The following is a 24,502-nucleotide window of genomic DNA, read 5'->3' as shown; positions in this document are numbered from 1 at the left end:
TTTCTGTTTCAGTATCTTGTCCATTGGTGAGAGTGGGATGTTGAAGTCTCCCACTATTATTGTGTGGGACTCATTGTGTGTTTTGAACTTTAGTAAAGTTTCTTTTATTAATGTGGGTGCTCTTTTATTTGGGGCATAGATGTTCAGAACTGAAAATTGTTCTTGGTGGATTTTTCCCTTGATGAATATGAAGTGTCCTTCCACATCATGCTTGATAACTTTTTGGCTGAAAGTCTATTTTATGTGCTATTAGGATAGCAACTCCAGATTGTTAATGGGACCATTTGCTTGGAAGATATTTTTCCATCTTTTTACTCTGAGATAGTGTTTGTCTTTGTAATTGAGGTGTGTTTCTTGTATGCAGCAAAAAGCTGGATCTTGTTTGTGTATCCACTCTGTTAGCTTGTGTCTTTTTATAGGTTAGTTGAGTCCATTAATATTGAGAGATACTAAAGAGAGATGACTGTTGGTTCCTGATATGTTTATTTTTGTAGGTGGCTTTATGTGCTTGTGGTTCTCTCCTTTTGGCTTTGTTGTGAGATTCTTAATATCTTGTCTATTCTTTAGTGCAGTTATGTTCCTTGTGTTGGAGTTTTCCTTCTAGAATCCTATGTAGGACTGGATTGGTAGATAGACACTGTTTGAATTTGGTTTTGTCCTGGAATATTTTGGTTTCTCCATCTATGTTGATTGAGTGTTTTGCTGGGTATAGTAGCCTGGGCTGGCATTTGTGTTCTGTTAGAGTCTGCATGACCTCTGACCAGGCTCTTCTGGCATTTATAGTCTCTGTTGAGAAGTCTGGTGTAATTCTGAAAGGTCTACCTTTCTAGTAAGAATGAGGACATCCTGAGTTTTGCAGGAAAATGAATAGAACTAGAAAATAACATCCCGAGTGAGGTAACTCAGACCCAAATGGACATCCATGGTATATACTCACTAATAAATTGATATTAGCCAAAAAGTTACAGAATACCCAAGATACAGTCCACAAAACTCAAAAAGGTCAAAAAACTGAATGGCCCAAGTGAGGATACCTCAGTGACACTTGGGAGGGAGAAGAAGGCAATCACAAGCAGGGATGAAGAATGAGACCTGGAAGGCAAAGTAGATAAGGGGTGGGGGAGAGAGGGGAACCTGATCTGGTATTGGGTGAGAAAAAAATGACAGAAACCATGAGGGGCCAGCAGAAAGAGTGGAAACAGGTGACTTCAGAAGGTAGGAGGTTGGGGTACCTTCCAGAATACACCAGAGACCTGGGAGATGAGAGACTCTCAGGACTCAAAGGGAAGAACCTTAGATGAAATGCCTGACAGTAGGGAGAGGGAACTTACAGAGCCCACCTTTAGCAGGAAGACAGGGAATTAAATGATGGATGTGGTTGCCATCCCACAGTCACAACTCTGACCCATAATTGTTCCTGTCTGAAAGAATTATAGGGATGGAAATGTAGAGTATCCTGAGGAAAAGAAGGTCCAGCAACAGGCCCAAAGTGGGATTCAGATCAAAGGGAGGTCCCAAGGCCTGATACTATTTCTTAGGGTATGCAGCACTCACAAAAAGGGACCTAGCATGACTGCCCTCTGAAAGATCCAATAAGCAGCTGAAACAGTCAGATGCAGTTATTTGCACCCAACCAATGCACATAAGCTGCTGACCCCTGTTGTTTAATTAGGGAAGGCTGAAAGAAGATAAGAAGGGCAATCCTGTAGGAGGACCTGCAGTCTCAATAAATCTGGACCCCTGATATCTCTCAAGCACTGGACCAGCAAACAGGCAGCATACACCACCTGATATGAGGTCCCCAACACATATACAATAGAGAAATTCTGTGTCCTTTCAGAGTTGATTCACCTAACCCTCAAGAGACTAGAGGCCCCAGGGAGTTTAGAGAGTGGTGTGGAGGATGAGGACATCCATGTGGAGATGGGGAATGGGGAGGGTGTATGGGATGTGGAGCAGTTGGAGGGTGGACGGGGTGGGTGAATAAAATATGGAGTGTAAAATATACATTAATGAAATTTTTTTAAAAAAGAATTATTGTTTATTTCCTTTTTTCAAATTTTTTCCTTCTATCAAAGACTTTGAGTTCGGTATTGAATCAGAGTGGACAGAATAGGCATCTGTGACATTCTAGAGTTTAGATAATAGGGCTTTAGGGTTTTTTAATTTTTCTTGTTGTTGTTATTGTTTCTTGTTCACAATAATGTTCTCTTAACCTGTTAGCCACCTCATAAGTCCTTCTGTGCTTTCCTTTGTGGAGAGACATTTACTTTCTGAGTCAATATCATTGCTGATATTAATTTATTTACATTTTACAATTCTCCATTTAATTGTAAAATATTAGTTTGGAAACATATCCCAAGTCTTCTGAAATGTAGTATAACTTTGCAAAGTATTTTCTAGTGATTCAATATATTTGTGGTATATTGCACCAAGTCCTTATTTATCACTAATTTTTTAATTTGGAGTTTTTTCTTTTGTTTAGTTTCACTGTGTTTTTTTTTTCTAGTATTGTCCATACTTTCAAAGAAACACTTATTTGCTTATTTGATTCTATTTGTGAATTCATCTTTATTCTTATGATTTGCTGTCTACAGACTTTGGTTTCTCTTCTTATTTGTATAGTCTTGTATTAAAGAAGAAAATAAATAAATTAAAATTGAAATCTTGAAGTCTCTCATTATTGTTATTTTGGGTTGGATGTGATATATATCTTTTGATGCTTTTGCTACTAAATAAACAGTTGTGGTGTTCTGTATTTGCTATAGTTACATCTTCTTGATGAGTTGTTAATTTTTAGTGGATACATTTATCACTTATGGTTTGTTTTGTTGTGAAGTCTTGTTGATCAAGTTTAACACCATAGCCCTAGGATACTGCTTGGTAGGTTAATTTTTATCCTTTGATTAACAGTTTTATTTTTCATGCTTTGCTACATAGGTATTTTTCTTACCTAAAACACAATATTGAAATTTATCTTTTAATCAAATCAGTTGTTCAGCATCTTTTAATTCTTGAATTAATGCCATTTTATTATTAAGAGATTTCTGCTATTTGTCATGGTTGTTTTAGTTGTTCCAGGTGTTTAGACTACTTGATAGTTCTTTGGAACCTTCCACACTGTTATGAAGGGTCTTCGAGTTTGCTGTGTTAGACAGGATCTATTGTTTTCCTGGCTTTCTTTTGTTTATCTGCTCATCTTATAAAATTTATTCTTTGTTGTGTTGTCACTGATGAGGCTTTCTTTTCTTCTACCTGTGTATGGCATTTCATTAAGAGTTTTCTATAATTTTAGCTTATTTGTTTTGTATTGATCTCTTATTTGTCTTGAAATATTTTTCTCTATTTTATATTTACTTATTTACTTATGTATTTATTTATTAATTGGTATGACAATCTCACTTGAAAGTTATTTACCTTCAATGTTGAAATTTAATAGTTCAAGTTTTCCTGTCATTTAGAGATGTTGGCAACAGTTTTGATGTTATCTGTATAATAGTTGACATGTTTCTCCTATTAATACTGCTTTTGGTTATTTATTTTATGTTACTTTCAATATTATATAATTTCTTATCTTAAATCTATACAATAGAAAAGCTAGTAAGAAATACCATGATTTGAGATCAGTTATGACCTTAGATACAAGAGAAGACATTTGTATACTCCAAGTTTGTCTCTTACAAGTTTCAGAAATTAAAAAAATACTTGGTGGATAAATTGTAGCTTATACACTTTTTTTCTTTGCATTCAGTCATTTCAATTAGTGAAATTAGAAAGGAATAAGAAGAGGATAAATGTACTAAAAAAGTATAACAAGAAAATCATGTGTGAGAGAGCTATGAAAGATGATACAAACATATACTATTTTAGGTAAAGATGCACCTAACCCTCAAGAGACTGGAGGCCCCAGGAGTTTAGATGTTAGATGGGGTTGTGGGTGGGGACATCCACATGGAAACAGAGGTCTGGGGAGGAGGTATGAAATGTGGAACAGTCAGAGGGTGGAACAGGAGGGGGTAATAAAATAAGGTGTGTAAAAAAAATTAATTAATTTAAAATAAAGAAAATCAACCCCCCCCAAAAAAGAAAAGAAGCATAAAATATATTTCAATCCTTGGTATAGGTATAAATTCAAGTGAATAATTACAGTAAAATTTAAAACTAGCTATAATGAAATTAAAGTTTAAAATTGGGGTAAAAAATAAAAATAAACATATTAAGAAGATCAGTAAGCTAAAATAGAAGGTATTATGCCCAGAGTCTATTTCTTTCTAATTGGGATATACAGTTTTGATTTCATCCTTTTAAAACAGTCTTTCATTTTCTCTCTGTTCTTTGTGCTGGAAATTGAATTCTGGGTCTTCAATATCCAGCCCAAGCACTTTACCAAAGAACTATATCCCATCTCATGTTTTTGTTGTTCTTGTTGTTCTTGTTGTTGTTACATATCACTCCCCAAAGGTGTTGAAAGGGATACTAGTGTAAGAAATTAAAAGAAGTTAGGTTAGTATTTCCAGAGACTCCTGTTGCTAAAGACTATTTTCTATGAAAATTTCTTTTTTCTTTGATTATAGCTACCCTGTGGGACAGAGTAGCAACTATATTCTAGACTTTGGTTGACTGAGTCTGTCAAATAGTGTGGAGATCCATATTTATCTTTGTCTGTGCTTAGGCTACTTGAGAAAGTTCTACCACCAATTTCCAGGAATCCTATATGCCATTATCTGGTCCTAAGCATATTAGGTATATGGAAATATGGGTAGGAAGAACTGAAGGAAGCTTTGTGTTAATGTGAGATTTGTTGGGTTGGGATATGGGAGACAGTCTTGTGTACCTTGCAACTTCAGAAGTTCTTACCACAACTTTGCTTCTGTTTGTCTTCACTGTTAGTATAGGACTAATATCTGAAGCTCTTACTATGCCAGTGTATCTAGATCCCTGTGTACTTCTTTGACCATGATGTCATTCTCTTTGAGGCATTGGGTGACATATATTTTGTGTGGAATATGTGACATATATTTTGGAAGAACAGCTGTTAAGTAGCAGTATATCATTGCTGGAGAGAATATATTGGCCCAGGAAACAGAGAGTAGAAGTGTTATCTCTTGTCATCACTTTCAGTTGATAACATATTGGAATATTAGGTATGTATGCAAAGTATTTGATAAAATAATGTCAGACCATTGTTGAAAAGCTTTTGCAAATTTATATACTCCCACTGCCAGTACATCATATTTTCAGCATCCCTCTATTTCACACACAGAAACACACAAACACACACACACAGAAAAGTTCAACTCTTCGAATTTTTCTTACTGAAAGACACAATACACAAATTGACCTGACATTCAAATGCACCATAAGCTCTGAGCCTATTTCTGGCCATTATTTGAAAAGAATAAAGGTATAGATCAGATAATTCAGAAGAACAGAAGGATATAGTTGAACTATAAAGATAGAAGAACTTGAGATATTTCCTCAATCCCACTTTGACTTTTAAATATTACAATCCAAACAGGTGCTCATTTTACCTTTTTCTCTTCATTTTATCATTTAATCTTTTTCTCTTCTACATTAAATGGTGAGAACCATTTCACATCTCACTCACTAGGATTTGTACACTTACTATATCACTTTTTTTGCATGTGTCCTATAAAAACAATGTTAAATATTTGGCTGTCTGAGCAGATAGAACAGTAATTTGTAGAACAAAGAAACAGAGTTCATTGTGAAGTTGTAGAAGTTTGTGTACTAAACAGAATTTGACCTCAATTCATTTTACCCTGTTTTATTTGCTGACAGATAAACATAAATGAAAAGAACACTCTTCTTCACAGGTAGGTTGGTGACATGTAACTATGGAAGATATCTTCCAAGTTCATGATACAAAGATTTTTTGTGTAGCAGTCTCTACGTAGGAAGTTACTGGAAATATCTTTTCATCATCAGGACATATGCCCTTAGCTGGAACAATTTCTGCCTTCCCTTGTAAGGCAGTATTGCCTACAGGAAAGAAAATCAAAGTGTTAAATCATGAAATCTACATAGCCTCATCCACTTCTGGATTTAGCAAAGTCTGAGTCCACTTCCAAAGTAAAAATTGTTGTTTAAACTCCCTTGATGTAGTGTCAGTGTCCTCTGTCCCCTCATTTTTTTTCACTTTGTTTTCTCATCAGTATACATTCACTCCTCACCCCAGTTCTTTCTGCTAGGATCTGGTTTCTTTTATTTTCTTCCCACTGGAATCCATCCTGACAATCATTGTTATCCAACATTCATAAGCAGGTAGGAAATGTTACCACTTACCAGAGACTTGAATATCCCAGAAGTATTTGTTTGCACTGCAAAGGCAGGAAGTGTAAATGGCATGAGAAGAAATGTACTTGATGCTTGGATTCATCACAGTACTGACTTTCACCTGAGTGAAGAAAGAGAGGAAGGGCTGGTGTCAATATAGAAATGGCAGCCTGGATTTGACAATTCAGCAAAATAAAAAATTCACAGAGCACTATGGGTAAGGAGGCCTAAGTATTTCCACCTAGCTATGCAGATACAGTAGATGCTTAGCAGGTTTTAGGTAACTGATAAGTCAAATTCAAATTTAGCCCCCATTCAGTATAATAAGGCAAATAACTGATTTGGGGGATGGGAGAGGAGGCATTCTAAAGAAACTACATGGATGCTCATGTTTAACTCATCACTTGATTATATAATGGATTACAAAGAACGTTTAGTATATGATGGCCAAAGAGTATATATTGCTGTTGAGTTGTGTTTAAGGCATTAGCTGGTCTAGCCAGAAGCTGAAGATATCCCAATCTAAGTCAAAACTGAATGATATAAACTTCTCAAGAACTAAGAAAGATTTATAAGACCCTTATAAGATAGGGGACACCACGGTGTCTACTCTGATGTGCTGTAATGAATATGACAAAGACTAATAAGCAAATTGATTTTATAACTCAAAACTCTCTGACTTTGGGTTTCTAGCTTGGCGCTTTTGAGGTTGTTGCACTGTGTCTTATTTTTGTCATTGTGAGTTGGAAGGTTTGACACCTGCTTCCCTCGCAAGAGTTTGTGAGTCTTTTTACTTTTTGAATGAAAGGTATCATTTTAGACATAAACCAACAGGTCTGTTAAACAAATAGAAACAGATCTATGTTTTAAAATCTTGGATGACTAGTCTTGACATGTTTTTTTCTTCAACCAATGTTATACAATTTTCAATCTATCATCAGATATAAGTAATGACTTCTTCTCTGTGGCTTAAGCAATATAATCTGTTAAAAATGCAATAGAAAGAATTTCTGGATATATACCCAATACCAGATCAAAAATCATTTCTTATAGTATATTTTCGTATGGGTAAAACCTAAGGAGTCATACTTCTATTGTGGCTTTTGGCATAACTAAAACTTCCCCTTCTCTTTTTTCATGATTTTTTAATTCAATTAAAAAAAAAAACTACTTACTTACTTTTATTTTATGTGGGTCAGTGAGTATGTATGTTCAATGCCCACACAGACTACAAGATAGTGTGAGATGCTCTGGAACTGATCTGATATATGGCTGTGTGCCATACTTGGAAAAAAAAGTGCTATTAACTCCTGAAGTATATCTCCAATCCTCATACCTTCTTTTTACATCTCCTTTCTAGGAGACAAAGGATAATATTGAAGGAATTGGTAAAGAAATTGAGCAGGAAATAAAGAACTTGAAACTACTGACATGGATAATAGATCAAAGGAAGGTGAGGACAATGTGTGCCTGTGCTTATTGGGGGCAAGTAAGGCCTCACATTGAGGGACAATTCACAGTCACCTCACTTCTATATTTCTTACAACTGCCCATATCTTCTTGACTCTCCATCATTACTGCATGAGGTGGAGGCAGCAGATGAGTGGAGGTGGTACCATGTCTCCAATAGCATTTCCTGGTCAGTGTCATTCAGTCATATTTATCTTTGCTTCATTGCCATTTCCCTTGAATTTTAGTCTTCCTATTTTTTCCTCTAAATTTTCATCTTGTTTCCTTGTGAAGACCCTCAGATCACAATTAAAAGTTGTTACCAGTTGTTATAGTGTTCATAACACTATAATATTACATTTAGGATAGACTTTGTAACACATGCATTTGTAACATATCTGTGAGTTACAAATCTTTGTGCACAGAAAAAATGAAAAGGGCAATTTTGGAAAAATATTAAATCATTGAAAGTTTCTATTGTAATATTTTTTTCAAGTTATCTCTCAATTATTCACTTACCGCCATACATTCGCCCACATTATTTTTAACCTGGAGTGTTACTGTAAATTCATTTTTCTTTTTCATTGGAGAAACTATCATATCTAGTGAAAATGGATTATTCCTGTATGAGTAGAAAAGGTAGAAACACCAAGTCATGTTAAAGTCAAAGACTTAAGAGTTCTTGTATGGAAAGACAGAGAGAGCTCTAGGTAACAAGTGTCAGTGAGATGCTTCTTGTAAACTTCAACACTTTACTCTGGAAAGACACTTTGGGATTTCTCCCAAAGTATTCCACATTTCTTGCCAACACACATCGAATATAATGAGACAAATAGAAGTTAAAATAGATGGTCCCAGTCCTAATCATTGGGTGAATGTGGGGACTTTGGGAAACAAAGCCACTTTATCTTTTCTGTCCCCAGTCATCATCTCAGGGTGGAGATTTATGACTTCAGAGTCTACCTTGGTGTACTTACCTTTCTGTTTTCCTTCAACGATTTTCTAAAAATCCCCCAGAACTCTCCTTCTTCCAATAGTAGAACTTGGATAAGGATATTATATGCTCAAGATCTGCTAAATTCATCATATAAATGAACTTGTCCTCACAGTAAAAACTCATGCACCTCAGTACTTTTTATTCATTTCACTACTCTCTAGTCCTGACATAGGAAGCATAAGACATTATAGTTAACAAATGTTAAGATTCCCAAAACAAATCATCTTCACATAATACCCCCTGTTATCCAGTCCTCTGCCTCTCTACTAAAACTTCCTTGGCACATAATGTTTCCCCATCCAAACCCCCATGGCTTCATCACCATCTGGTAGATCCTCCATTCCCTTATGATTCTGCACACTGCTAGTAGACTCTGACTTCTCCATGCAATTCAATGCTTTCCTCTTGCTAAATGTCATAGAAAATTTTACATTCCATTTTCTCTTTGTAAGAACTGGGATCTGATTATTTCTTTCCCTATTTGGTCATAGATTTAAATAATAATTTTATCACCAAAATAAGCTTATGTATAGAAACAGGTTTATTTAAATAGATCTCCTCCAGGTGTGATTAGCAGAGCCTTCCATAGTAGATTTGATGAGGATATAGACCTTTATTTTATAATTTAGATAATTCTTCTATGGGTGATTAATTACTGATTTTTGTTGAGACAAAATGTTTGACTCTGTTACCAGGTGAGTCATGAACATACAATCCTTTACTTTTATACACCAAATTTAGAATTAGAGAGAAATATTAAACATTGCTTAACCCAAAAATAGCTAAGCTCATCTCTACTCTCATACTTGCCATATTGATGAGAAATAGTATTGTATAACCAAAGATGATACTAGGCAGAAAAATCAGTTTAAACACAATCTTTCAATTGTTACCTGACATTTAGTCACAGAATATAGGATTAAGAAGCGACATACTGTTTCACACTTTAGAAAATTGAAAAGTGAAACCATAAATTTCAGGAATTCCATATGTATCATCACCAACTGGTGATGCAGAAAAGAGAAGGCCTTACCAATTTTCCTGACCATATGGAGTCTCCAAAAACAAACACAGAATCAAGAGATGCATAAGAGCTCCGGGCTGATAGAACATTTGAAAAGAAGCCATGCTGTAGTAAGAGTTGACACTCACAAGCCTTAGCCATCTGAAACCCATATCTCTCCTTTTATTTGCACCAGGCTACTTAGGTAAAATCGTCATATGCTAGGATGCCTCCCATTGCCACCTTGTTTATTCTTCTGTAATAAAGGTCAGTATCCAGCTGGATCTTCAAAGTGGATTATAGTGAATAAGAAATGAGATTTTCACTTTTGTCAGTATGAGATTAGCATGTTCTTCAACTGTTAGAATTGACCCTGTCCCATTTTTTGTCTAAACAAGATCAGTTCTTTTTTATTCTTTGATTCCTAATCTGCTCTTGCTGTGGAAAATTTAATCACCTCTTTTTTTCTTCTTTTTTTTTCTCCACAAACTCTCACTTCCCTGATAGCTCAAAGAGTCCTAACTCAAAAATATTCTTCAGTTGAGTAATAACCAACATATTATTATTACTTAACTGTCCTGATTTGCATCCTGGGGTACAGGGCGGGGGGTTCTGTAGGAGATTATCCTCCCTTTCATTCAGAGTAAATTTATTGGAAACTAAAGGCAGATATTTATAAATAAGTCAAATGTGAATAGGGAGTTCAAATATATTTCATATAATTTTAACCATATCATCAGAGAACAAGACCTGCTCAGCTTTGCTTCTTGTAGATTGGTTTATTCACAATGCTTGGGAGCACATAAGATGTTAGGGAGCTTAATTTAGAAGTTTCCAAAAAAGATCATGTCAATCATAACTTCAGTTACTGCTCTGCCTAGTTTTTCCTCACTGAAGAGTACAAGTGTAGAGAGAGATTCCAGACTCCACTTTTCAAGGAAATTTGTGATCAATACTATGGTGCTGCAAGCTAATATGAAAGATGAAGAAACTTACAAAGTGTTAAAGTAAACAGCAGATCCAGGGATTTGCCTACTCACCATTGATGTAGGAGAATCTCGATATCCTGAGATAGATGTCAAGGTGCTATCCCAGAATGAAGGGTCGGGATAATTCAGAATTCAGAGTGTCCACTAATCCATGATTCTCCTTGAGACAGAGTGCTTAGGTTATAGGATCTAGAGATGGCCTATAGCTTGAGATGGCGTCTGTTTCAATTGGTTTTTGTTTTATTATACTAGTGTTACTTATGGGTTGGGAGGAGCTACTGACAAATACCAGATGCCATACACCCTAGGTTGTTTTTCCCCTTAAATGAATGCCTTACTTTATCTTCCCTAAAATTCACTTTTTTCTTCTTTTTCTTTTCTTTAATGTTGCTTGTGAGAATTCATTGTGTATTTCATTGATTCCTTATAACTTTTGAGGTTTTTATTGCATGAAGTTCAAAAAATGGAAGAAGTATGACCAGGACAAACAAGTCAGTGCTCAGGGACTGAGTCCTAGGAGATAGTACTGGGAGATTAGAAGATAAAAAGGATAAAATATAGAAAAGATAAGAAAATCTAGGAACAGGAGGTCTACTAAGACATATCTTTTGCCAACAAATTTATTATGAGGTACATTTTCTTATATACTCTTTTGTGTTAGAAATTGGATGAAATTAGTAGAACCTATCATATATTGTCTGGAAAATAGCAAGAAGCTAATAAAAAACTGTTGCATGAGGGCAACACTGTTTCTTCAGAACATCACAGGCAGGGCACACAGCATCCTGGGAACTGATGGTCATATCCCCATACTCAGTGAAGATTTGGGTTCTCAGCATCTCTATATATACATCAAGGCCTCTGGGGAAAACTCCCAAACCATGGATTCAGGCTATTTTGGCTCTACCAGGCACGTTTCTGGTTTTAAGACAGAGCTATGTTATTTCTCTATGCACTGGAGCCTCAGAGAAAAACATGGTTGATCAAACAAGCTTTCAGAAGAGGATAAGCTATGGTAACTGAAACATAATAAAAGTATGTTACATATGTGTATGGGAAAGTCTGGCACCTTGTTCAACCTCAGAAGCTATTCTTTATCAAATACAAATTAACAGCTTTGCCTGTAAGCATATCAGTGTACAATGAGAAAAGGAATATGGAAAAAGACATATAAAGTTAAGAGCCATTTTAGGGGTAGTAAATAAATGTAATTCAGGAGAAACTTCCTAAGAAGTATACATAAGTGAAAGAAATCCAAAAAAACACCCCAAATAATTGGGGAAACAGAGCCCCCAAATGGACATCCAATGTTATCAAAGGAAGATCCCATTGTTGGATTGAGTTACAGCTAAATGAATTGTTAGCTCAGAGTCCAGTGGGAATTCCCAAACAACCCAGGCTGTTGCCAAGACTATAGATTGTTCCTCAAATTCTAACAATAAAGCCCCATTGCTAAAGACAATACATACATAACTCACTGAACATGGAGAAGTCTAGCTGGTACCTACATAGAGACTGCATCACTATAGTATAGTGTCTTTCCTACAGAAAGGTACTCTGTAGCTACCAAAGAAGATGCATTAACACCAAACACAGACACAAACCATATATTCTAACAATGGAGTCCTGGCTACAAAATATGCTATTTCAATTATGACCCAAAGATTCTGGGAGTAAATACCCATTACATGATTTGAATTAAGTCCCTTTGTACCAGATGGAACCTACATGCAATACTGCTTAGGTGACCAAGAACTTGAGAATAGAAGGCCAAGGAACTAGGGTAAACCTACATTCTAAAAATAGCAAAACCAAACAAAGCAAATGTAGCAAAAATGACTTCTAATGGAACCCATTTACAGGCATAGATATGTATCTTTTTCAGCCATTATTAGAGAAGCTTACTCCTGCAGCATATGGGAACAAATGCAGAGACACACAGCAAGATAATATGCAGAAACTGAATGACCTTGGAACACTCAGGCCTAAAACAGATATCTCCATCTCCCCTCAGTGTTCAAGGAACTCTGCAGAGGAGGAGGCAGAAAGAGTTCAAGAGCTGAAAGGGACAGGAGAAACCAATAAAACAAAACCTTCTAAATCAGCACTATCAAAGCTCCTATGAATTCATAGAGACAGAGGCAAAATGCACAGGGCCTGCACAGGTTTGCATCAGATTCTCTGTGTATATAGTGCGGCTTCCTGAGTATACAAATGGGCGTGTCCCTGTAGCTTAGACATTTTGGTGGTGCTGTTATCCCTCTGTTTGGTTTTTTTGTTTTGTTTTGTTTTGTTTTGTTTTGTTTTGTTTTTTGAAGTTTTGGGAACTTTTTATTTATTTATTTTTTATTTTGTTTTGTTGTTTTGTTTTGTCCAAACCAAAACGCAGATATATTATGTGAAAAAATCATTTTCAATAGAATGAAAAACAATTAAACAGAAATGTGAAAGATTAGAAAGCAGGTGAGATCAGATTTTGGGGCCAGTAGGCTAGCCTTACCGATATACACAGCTTTTTTCTTTTCTCTTCTATCAAGCATTACTTCTGTGATAGACATGGGTTTTATCTCATGTGGTTGGGATTTAGAAGTCACCATTTATGCTGTTGTAGTGATTGTATTTATACCACATGGCCTATAAAATAATGTAGAGTTTTGATCTCTTGTGTTGTGTTTTCCCCTAAGGGTGCTGCTGAGAGCCTTTGAGGGGTTCATTTTCACATTGCACCCTCATACATTTATAAAATGACATAAAGGTTAGTAATGTGGTTTAATGGGCATGGAGCATACCTGCTTAAAATAAGTAAGAATGTATGGTCCTTAGAAGTAAATGTGTTCTAGGTGTGTGATAAGAGAGAGAGGTTCTTAACTTAGTATTACATTGATTTTCATTTGCAGGACCTCAGATGGTGGTAAAGGCCAGCACCATAAAGTAAGACTTGGGAAGATATGGAAGATTGATGATGGGGGTTCCAACCATCATGACAGATGTGCATGAATAAATATGTGTCCTAATACGTAAGTGCGAAGTCCAGAGAATATGGGCAGAAAGGATAATTTACATTTTTTTGAATTCAGGTATGTAACCCAATTTATATGAATACATTTAACATACTTTAATTTTCTATGAAAAAGATTGAATTTGGAATGCACAGCAAATCATATTGTTAGCCTCAGTGTCATTTTCAAGAATCCATGAAGTTGTAATGTGAACTCTTTCTCTTAGGGTCATTTCTTAGCATAGTTTAGTACACTTCTGGTGAAGTAAAACATCGCAGATTGTTGGGGTTTTTTGTTTGTTTGTTTGTTTGTTTATGAAGGTGACAGGTTTGTACGTGGTCCTCTACTCAGTTCCTCTACTCAGTTCTAAGAATAATTTTAAATGTCTTAATCCAGAAAACCTCAAGGAATTTGCAGAATGTAAGATATCAACAGTTTCTTTTTATTTAACTTATATTAGGGAGAACGAAAACAATTGAATCAATGGCCTAAAAGTTGGTTATCTGAGATAAAAAGGGCATTGTTCAGATGAAAATAACACATGACTTTGGCTTATGTGTCCTATCTCGCCTTTTATTTATTTATGTAACCTCAGCAACTTTGGCATGAGTCTATTAAATAAGCCAGCAGTGTTGTTTGTTTTAATCTGTAGACAAAGGAACTATTGACATTCCTCTCTAGACTTTCCATTAGTGTATTCTACAGAACTTGGAAGTTTGAAGTGGGTCATGGAGTTAGTACAGAGAGGGAGAGAATATCCTATCTATTCTCTTCTTTTATATCTCTAGGGGTGCTATTGGTAATTTTGGAAATTTAGTTATTTATTGTAATAAGAAAAGTTTACTTATAATGTCTTATCCTTTTTCCTGGCTTGATTAGTTTATACAGTTGAACATGGGTGTTGAGAATCTGGGATCTGAGGAGAAAAGGGAAAGATCACAGGGGAGCTCAAAGGTCACTAAATGAGATTTGCAAGCACCTTAGCTATATGAGAAAACTAATATTAGATGACACAGCAAGTTTCACATTATCACATATGAGAAGCTCTGATATAGATGGACTTTATAATTGTATAATTCATACAGTAAAGTTAGGAATCTGTTGTTGGTTCCTTTTTGTTTCTGTGCTAAATAGCACAATCAGAAGCTATTTGGAAACCATTTGCTTGGGTTTTCAGTTGCAGGGAGAAGAGTCCACTATGGTACAGAGGAATGACAGAAGTTGGCAGCATCCTGACAAGATCTGAAGGCTGAGAGAGTACATCTACAACCCAAAGAAGAAGCAGAAAGAGTGAATTTGGAAGTGGGGAGAGGGAGTCAGCTTTCCATTCTCATCCTCAGGCATGGACTAGCTGTTCTGATACAGTTCCCTGTGAGCACCATTTCTCATTTAACTTACTATGTCTCCTTATTTTTACTTACTTAACAAAATGGCAGTAAGAAAGTTGATGTTTCTTTCATGTTATATGATGGGGAGCTGGGGCAATTAACTTGGAACACAAAGTATTGGAGGAAGTATATAACACAGTCATTGAATTGGGTGTTTCTATTTAGTTACATAATAAAGGTCCCCTCTCTGCCTCTCTGCCTCTGAGTAGTGGACAAGTGTTTTGGTATTGAAAATTTGAAAATGTCATTGGCCAATTTCTCCTGAGCTATCTTTGGCTTCCCCTGTGAGTGAAATCTTGTACTGTTGTGTTTTATGTGTGTTGCTAACAGCTGTTTATATGTCAGTTGGGTGTGTAGGGGTGGGTGTGGGGGGAGGGAGAGACAGACAGAGAGACAGAGACAGACAGAGAAAGAGAGAGAAAATGAAAGTACTATACACTTTGACATTTTTATTAGGGTATTAAGTCAGACAAATTAATGACTCTTCCACAAAATTTCCTTCCTTGGTCCTGTTTTGAGGCTCTCTCTGTGAGCTAACATTATTTTGATATTGCATATTTCTTGGATACATTTCTGATTTTTGAGTCAAAGAATTAGCCTTTGTTGTTTGTAGATAACCATCATGTTTCATATAAAGATATAAGCTGCTTTTTCTATTTGGAGGTGATTATTATGAGTATACAATGAATCTAAACAGATATAAAAAAATATGCTGCTCTTATTCATTAGTACATAGAGTTTATCTTTCTGTTTATTAAATTTAGTAGTGATTTTCTTTTTGATTTAGAGATGTGTTTTTCACAAAAGGTCCAATATGCTTACTTTTTTTCTTTACAAAACATAATTAAGACATTTTGCATATATTTCTCCTCAACTATTATATTGGAGAGTTTCTATCTTTTCATTTTAATATTTTGTTGTGTACAAAATATGTAATATTTTTTGTGAACATTGAGACCTAAACTGTTAAAATTTAATAACAAATCTTTAGTAATCACTTTATTATGCTGATATAATAAAAATTTATCCATCCTGTAGAACTTAATCAATAATTTATTGGTAAGAAAAAGTTTAGTTACTGAAGGAACAAAACCACAAACATCAATGTATCATTGTCCTTAAGTAAATATTGTCCCAAAACTGGAATAGAAAGGAATTAGGACCAAGACAGAAAGCCAGAGTAGGCATATAAATATCATATATATATATATATATATATATATATATATATATATATATATATGTGTGTGTGTGTGTGTGTGTGCGCACGCGCGCACGCGCAGATACATATGTAATGATAAAGCAAATATATATGATGTGTTTAATATAATTAGACTATTAATTTTTCTTAATGTTAAATATTTAACGATGGTTACTTTTTCAGGTAGTCTACCACTGACTTTAAGAAAAGATTTCAAATGCATAAACAGAAGACCTGAAACTATTCAAATTATCTGTTACATGTGGCTTTCTGAATTTTCTAAAGCATATAAAAAATTAAGCCAATGATCCAGGAAAATAATTATAGACACAAAAGCAAAATTTGCTGGCATCCTTCTAAATATTATATTCCTTCAGAAAGAAACCTACTCCCACCAAAAACACCCCAGGATAAAGACAGGGGCATACATGGGTAATGTCTGAGGCAGGTATTAAAAAGCAAAATAACAGGAAAAAGGATCCTCAAAGATATTTTCGAAGGAAACAGGGTTTTGTCCCTCAAAAAGATGTAAATACCTACAAGAAATAATACTTATATTCAGAAGGAAGAATGAATTTTAACTACCATATTTTACACATGCAATTAATGTTAATGTCCCAATAACATCTGAAGTAATCTTTTTAAACAACCTTATTTCCTTCTCCTGAATTCTGATCCTCATTTAGGACAACTGGCTTAAAAGGTTTGATTCCATTTTCTTACCCAGATATACTCAGTCAGTTGTGATTCTGATTCTTCTTATTGCATCCTCTAGAGTTCTTTCAGTTATCCATGCCCAGGACCATAAAGCTCACCTGACAAGCACATTCTACCTTTCTGGCTTTGTGTTCTTGAGGTCTACTTTTCCATTTGCCAGAATTTCATTCATCTATTTGGGACCCTTGTTCACTTTTATCAAAAAATAGTTGCTGGTCCATTCTGAGAAAGCAACTCAGGACTCATAGCCTTCATTTATAGTCAGTCATAATTGCTATGCCCGAGGCGTACATTGCTCCAGTGAGTCATATTTTCTTGTTTGGAACTGATTGAAAAGAAGCAATAGAATGGAATGCAATGCAACAACTCATGTTGAGCACTATAGAGTGTTCCTTTCTGGTTACAAATAACTCCTATCCTCTGGGAACTGAAGAGGAACTGAATTGGAGAGCACAGAATAGAGAAAAGTCAAGCACCAGACAGTTTGGCTTCCAGCTCTGGCTTCCTCTGATTTGTCCTGAGCATTTGGACTATCACAGGTGTGATCTTTTGATGCTTTGAAAGAAGCTGTCTTTTCATTATTTCTTCTTCTTTTCTTTAAAAGTGTTGGTCGTGTGTTCGTATGATTTGTGTGCATGGGTGAGTGTGAGTGCTCCTGTGCCATGGCACACTCAAGAAGATCAAAGGACAGTTTCAAGTGCTGGCCTTTCCCTTCTACTCACTTAGCAAGAGCATCTACAATTGTTCCTCACTGCATAGACAGAGTGAGTTTACACAATAGGTTCTACAGAGATTTCTGTGCCTGCGTACTGTCTCACTGTAGAAGCACTGGGATTATTAATGTGTGCTACTGTTTCTGGCTTTATGTGGGTTCTAGGGTTTCAAATCTAAGTCTTCAATCCTGCACAGTAAGTAGTGCACACACTAAGGTAACTCCCCAGACACCTTATTTCCTTTTTATGTCAATGGATGGGAAAAAAACTCACAAAATCTCAGTAATGGTACTTTGAAAGACTAATGTAAGAAATTAGTAGTACTTTCTGATTTTGAGGATAGATTTTAGGCAGAACACAATAACACATGGAGATGCTTGTAAGAAGTTTATTTGATAGACTACAATGGATATTTCAGTCAATTGTACTTAGAGAAAATGATAATGGTTTTGAAAGACACACAAGAAGCCTTAGTTAAATCATTCTCACAGTACGATAAGTGTGGTACCGGTTTCCTGTGATGGGCACCACTGCCTCATCATTAGGGCAGATATTCCTCTCAGTAACAATGTCAACCACTGTTGCAAATGTTACAGTTTCTGGAAGAAATAAAAACAAAAGTCATCTCTCAGACCCTCTAAGGTTCTCTGATTATCCTGTAGGACTAGTTAAGTCCTTCCAGGGCTAGTTTCCCCGAGTCATTTGCAAGTCACTCCCTTTTATCATCCTTTCTCAGGCTATGCTTCCTATAGCTTTAGATCCCAGAAATTCTCCTCACGTGCTTCCTTTCCATCTATACACTGCTTTTCCATGCCTCCAAGTGGAAATTCTGCAGCCATATTTTTAATTTTCCCTCTTTGGAAAGTAGTTCTTTTCACTTACGTGTGACTACAAAATCCCAAAAAAAGGCAACAGGATAATCTTTACAGAGGCAACGGGTTTGTATATAGTTGAAGGAACCTTCCATTGGTACATTACTTACAAGGTAAGCTTTGATCTGGTTGGGAGAGAAAGCCCAGTGTTAGTACAACAAAAGTAAATAGAAGGCAATATAAGACAGGAAATAGCTGAGATGTGGCCTAGGAACACAGACACCATTCAGTCATCAATGTATTATCATTCTACATGTTAATTTTCCTAGGCTTTCTCTTTTCACACCGTCATACTTAGCCCAGAAGTCCCGGAGTGAGATTCAGGAGGATGGATGTAAGTGATTCCACTGGGCAAGGAGGTTCATCCCACTGTGTCTGTCTCCTAAGGGAAGGCTTGACCTTGGTACCAGCTAGAGTTCTTGGAAATGACTCATGTGAACTTTTGCTATGTAACCCAATGAATAGCATTCCAGTTGTTTAAGTGTTGATTCCAGGACAAGGCTTTGTGAGAATGATGGTCAGGCCCCTGACTCAGCCAATTCTAACTCCATCACAGCTGAATTATTCTCTCACTCTCATCAATTACAACCACAAAATTAAAAGTTACTCCCGCTACAAATGTCTGGCCATTATTTGATAAGTAAATTTTTTGAAGGCCAATTTCTTTGCTTTTTAAAGTTGAGAGTGCCTGTTAACTTCAGACATCACATATTAATATGTGTATTAATATATTATATTATTATATAATTATATATTATTAAATTGTAATGCACACACACACATACACACACACACACACACACACACACACACACACACACACACACACTCTCCTGTTTCTTGCATCTAACTTAGGAGTTTTGTCCTAGGGGTATGTATACCCAGATGGAATTGTGAATAGAATTCAGTGATTACAAAAACCGATGAGAAAAATAATGCATTTAAATGAGATTCAACCTTTCATCATAATTACAGTCATCAATACAATGCAGTAAATAAGGAGTAGATATGATTTTTACTACAAACTGCATTGAAAACATTTCATATCAAGTTTCAGACTCAGTTGTTTTGAAATGTTGCCTATACTCATCTTTACCTTGAATATATGGTCAGTATCAGGGTGGTGGCATGATTAGGGCCAAGGACATATCCCATGTATACATTTCTGATGCTTTCTCCCATATCTAGCAAATTTATTCTGAATAATTATTATACAGAAAGGCAAGAGGAAAACAGGCTCAGTTTAAGGTCTTAACGGAGAAGAAGAAACTGATTCCCTCACATTCTCTCACTCCTGCTCCAAACTATGGTTGCAGATGTTCATATAAGAACCCTGTTCTCAAGCCCTCACCAAAATCCACTAATGCTCAGGGGGACCTTGGAGGGTGCACTATCAGTTCTCCATGAGCTTTCTCTTCTTCCACCTATTTCTATCTTATATGTTTTTCATTCTCTTTCTCACTCTTTTTCTTCCTAGACTCTTGTGGACCAGGGTTTCTTCTCTGTGAAATGGGAATCTTCATCTGCTCCAAGTTCTCAACATTGTTGTGACATTCATATAACCAAACACATATGAATATGTTAACTTTGTCATGCAGTATTAGCAGAAGCGATTAATTCAATTATACTCATAACTCCAGTCAGATTTTGCCTTGGGTTTACTGTCCATCTATCTACTTACCACCATACATTCATCATATTGTGTTTGAAGCCTAAGTTCCGCAGTGACCTCCTGATTTTCCTTTGCTGTTGATGGAACAACTAGTTCAAACAAAAGTGCTTTTCGGGGAGTTCTGGGAAGAAAAAATAGGGCACAGAGATCAGAGACCTGATTATAGGAGAAAACACTATTCTAACATGGGGCAAGGGGAGAAAATAAAGGTAGCAGTGATACAGTCTGACTCAATTCCTAAGCAGCAGCATCCCCAGGAATCTTTGTGTGTTGATTTGAACGTTTTCTTTGTTTAATTAAGCAATCGACATATTGTTAAAATAAAGCATCCTTCTTCTAAGTTACAAATGACAAATTTTAAAAGAAAAGATTATCTACTATCTCATGCTATTTCTTAATACCCTATAGCAAGTTGTGCTCATATTGTGTATCATGTGATCCTTTCACAGGGGTCACCTAAGATTACAAAAAAAAAAAAAAAAAACTCACATTATTATTCATAAGAGTAGCAACATTACAAAGAAGCAGTGAAAATAATTTTATGGCTACGGGTCACCAAAACATGAGGAACTGTTTGAGAACCACTGCCCTACAGATTGTTAGCTCCTTGTCCCTTACTAGAACACTAGAGTCAAGTCTTCCTTAGGAAAACCTTCATACCCACAGAATCAAGTAAACAACCTTGTCCTGGAGGTTTACATAGATCTTCCTCCAAGATCACTCCTTATGATTGCTAGATAGGACCTAGGAATGTGGACCTATTTAGTAAAATAAAGAAATTGCACATACTGTAATTGTCAACACAGCACAGTTGGGGAAAAGTACATGAGATAAAAGCAAAGAGCAAGTCATCCTCTTTAATCTACAATGCCTGCTCTGGGCCAAGAAGATCAACCAAAGAACCCAACTAGTGTCCTTTGGTGTTTTATGTGATAGAAAAGAATTCTTAGAGAACATTATTCATACATTTTCCTGGGGCTGAACATGTTAGACTTCAATAATGGCACGAACTTTTCTGATTCAGTTCTTATCAAAGATACATGAATACCAATTATCTTCAAAATTCCCATTTGTGAATGACTTCAGGATTGTAGGATGATCACATTAGGTAGAGTAATTAACCATGCCAGTGTTTTCCTGAGGTCAGAGATTCCATACCAGGGAGATGGTGAATAATAAGTACAGGAGAGTTGTTCAGCAGCTGGGATGGCCAAAGCACTTCATTTTTGTTGTTGTTGTTGTTTGTTTGTTTGTTGCAGTTTTTGTTTTTTGAATCAGGGTTTCTCAGTATAGCTCTGGCTGTCCTGGAACTTACTCTGTATACCAGGCTGGCCTCAAACTCAGAAATCCACCTGCCTCTGCCTCCCTAGTGCTCAGATTAAAGGCATGCACCACCACTGCCTGGCTACCTTTTTTCAAAACACTTAATTTTAAGGCTTATTTCAACATGGGCTTCCTCTGAGCCAGAAAGAATCCATCTACACTGGAACATACAGGGATTCTCAGGGTGGTTGCATCAGCTCTTTAGAACCTTGTGATTTCTGCTAGGAAAGCACATTTGGCTAAGCTTTCCAGAGCACTAATAGGGTCAAAATCCAGAAAGCCAGTATGGTCAGCCTGCTGCCAGAGTAGAGATCTCTCGTTGAATTGGGTGTCTTTGCTTCCCTTAGCTTCATTTGTCCTCTGGCTTCATTTCTGACTTCATTCATTCCTTCATGTTTTCTGCTTTCTTCAAACATATACTCTCAATATGGTGGCTTCCAGGTCCAAGGGTGACTGTTACTATAGGTCCTTATCTTTACCTTTAGGTGTTATCACTGGGATGATACCTATGATGACTGTGTTGTTAGTTCAACCTAACCTATGCATTAGTAATAAAGACTCTTATTCTCAGATACTCCTGCAAATGACATTTGAAGCTGTTGCTAGAAATATGAGAGCTCTTTATCTTTTTAAACTACACTGAGAAAAAATAAGAACCACAAATGAGAGAGAGAGAGTAAGAATAATTGTTTAGGGACAACTTATCATATACATTGGGGACTTTATCGTATAGGCAAGCCTATATACCCAGTGGAAACATGAAGGGCATCTATGGAGGCTATGGAGAGAATGGAACTTGACATATGATCCATGAGAAATATCAAGAACAGATTCCTTTGCTACCTAAAAAATCTACATGAAACTGTGTAGAGGTTGCCAGGCCAGAAGAAGACATTCTCTATGCTTTTCCTGCAGAAAAAGAAGAATGGGTTTACTCACACGTTATCCTGGCTTTCAATGATCCCCAGCTGCAGGCAGAGGACCAAGAAGAGTGTGGCAGCACTGAACGTGAACGAGAAAACCTGCATAGTGGAGAAATCAGAACACCAGACCAGTAGGGTCCTTGGTGCTCAGCACAGGTTTTATATACAGTTCACAGAAGCAGAAAAGCTGACAGTTAGGTCCATGAAGTGAATTACCTAAATACTTTCCTTATCATGATCTTTCCTTATTGGGGAGAAGTTTGTTATTTCTATGAAAAACATGTCATCATTCAATTAAATTGTTATAATATATGTGATTGTTCTTCCCTATTTTCTTAGTGTCAAAGACCTTCTTTAAAGGTTCTTTCTTGGCTAACAGAAATGTTTTTCTTCTGTGTCATTTACTTCTGTTCCTGTTCCTTACTTTAAATTATTATTTGCTTGGTCTTGGCAGACAGTAGATTTTCTGATTGATAGGTCCCAAGCTACAGATGTACAACACATTCACTGATGATTTTGTTATTAATTCAAAAGTAGATGCCACTAAAAACTTTACTAAAGTTCTGATATTATCAGCCATTGTTACTCAGAAGCCACTTCCAGTCATGAGAGAACTAGGAAAGGGCTGAGCGCTCTGGATGATGGAGCAGTGTGACTGTAATACCTGATAACATGGTGGTGTTTGTGATTGTTAAGGCCTTCTCTACTTCAGGAATAATATTAAGGTATCCAGATGTTCAAAGTCTTTATAGTGAAATGTTTCTCATTGTATAGAATTCATCCACATACTGAGATCCCTAAAACAGATCATTTAGCATTCAAAATCCAGTCATTTTCCACATTTGACCTGTGGTAGTAAGGCATATAGAAAGGTAATTATAAGAATTCCCTCCACTTGACCACAACTCAAATTATATATATATAATAATATACTATATTATATATAGTATATATAATATTACATTATACATATATACACATGTATGTATTATTTTAATTTTATATATGTATATATATATATATATATATATATATATATATATATATATATATATATATATTAGAGACATTCCTGTGACATGAATTTCTCTCCTATGACATGATAGGGAGACTCATTTTTTCTTATATATCCCTACTGTATTTAAAGCTGTTCTTTAACCTAAATGTTTTTATTTTAAGATTCTTTTTATCTGTGGAATGGCAAAAGCCAAGGAAGGTGATCAGAGGTATGAATTTGAAAATCATCAATCTAAGACTCACCTATGTATTTTGCTATGGTGTGAGTTAGGAAAATAAAGTCTAGCTGTATGTTCAGTGGATGAATTTTTAAATCCATCTCCCGCTTCTTATTCTTGTGCTAACCTTTTTCTCTTACACTGGACACCAAAAACTATGTGGTTGTTTTACTTTCTTCTATGTTTCAAGGATGATGTTTCCATTCTCCCTTCATAAATTCTCTTTTATGTTTTAATGTTTTTATACCAAATTCATTTCTTATTTACTTGAATAATCTCTACTAGAGGACCATCATAGCTCATATTAGTCACAGAAGTGGGATAAAATCTAAACCATGTCTACATAGAAAATCCAGAAATGCTTTTGCTGGACTATAACCCCCTTCCAAGGGACATCTCTGTACTTTAGTGTGCATTGGTGCCACTTTGATTAACTAGAGCTTAACAAGGACAGAAAAACATGAATTCAGATGTACACCAAGTAAAAAGATTATTCTATAAACCAACAGAGATGTGTGACACCCATAATACTTCAAAATATGTAACAAAAAGTAATGATCATAGTAAAATTGGCTGGTACAATAGTTTTATGAGTCACTTTGACTTAAGAAAGTACCCAGTAACATAAATGTAGCTTTGAAGGCAATTAAAAAAGCAATGTGAAAAACATGATCAACCATATTTCAGTCAGACTACCTTCTATAATGTAGATAAAGAGGGGCTC

General features: G+C 35.9%; 2 protein-coding genes across 2 annotated transcripts; both read right to left on the bottom strand.

Moving 5' to 3' along the window:
• Positions 1 to 5,773: 5,773 nt before the first annotated feature.
• On the bottom strand, positions 5,774 to 9,896 carry LOC110317403 (prolactin-inducible protein homolog). The gene is made up of 4 exons (XM_021191858.2): positions 9,777 to 9,896; positions 8,266 to 8,368; positions 6,307 to 6,418; positions 5,774 to 6,003 (listed from the first exon to the last, which is right to left on the bottom strand). The coding sequence occupies exons 1-4, from the start codon at positions 9,869 to 9,871 to the stop codon at positions 5,879 to 5,881; spliced, it is 435 nt and encodes a 144-aa protein (XP_021047517.1). The 5' UTR covers positions 9,872 to 9,896; the 3' UTR covers positions 5,774 to 5,878.
• Positions 9,897 to 18,227: 8,331 nt separating this feature from the next.
• Positions 18,228 to 22,648, bottom strand: LOC110316787 (prolactin-inducible protein homolog). Its single transcript, XM_021191205.1, has 4 exons — positions 22,560 to 22,648; positions 20,307 to 20,418; positions 18,636 to 18,750; positions 18,228 to 18,352 (listed from the first exon to the last, which is right to left on the bottom strand). The coding sequence occupies exons 1-4, from the start codon at positions 22,646 to 22,648 to the stop codon at positions 18,228 to 18,230; spliced, it is 441 nt and encodes a 146-aa protein (XP_021046864.1).
• Positions 22,649 to 24,502: the final 1,854 nt, after the last annotated feature.

This window comes from Mus pahari, chromosome 2 (assembly GCF_900095145.1).
Source record: "Mus pahari chromosome 2, PAHARI_EIJ_v1.1, whole genome shotgun sequence".
Lineage (NCBI taxonomy): Eukaryota > Metazoa > Chordata > Mammalia > Rodentia > Muridae > Mus > Mus pahari.
The sequence above is the reverse complement of the archived record's forward strand: the minus strand, read 5'-3'. Positions and strand labels throughout refer to the sequence as shown.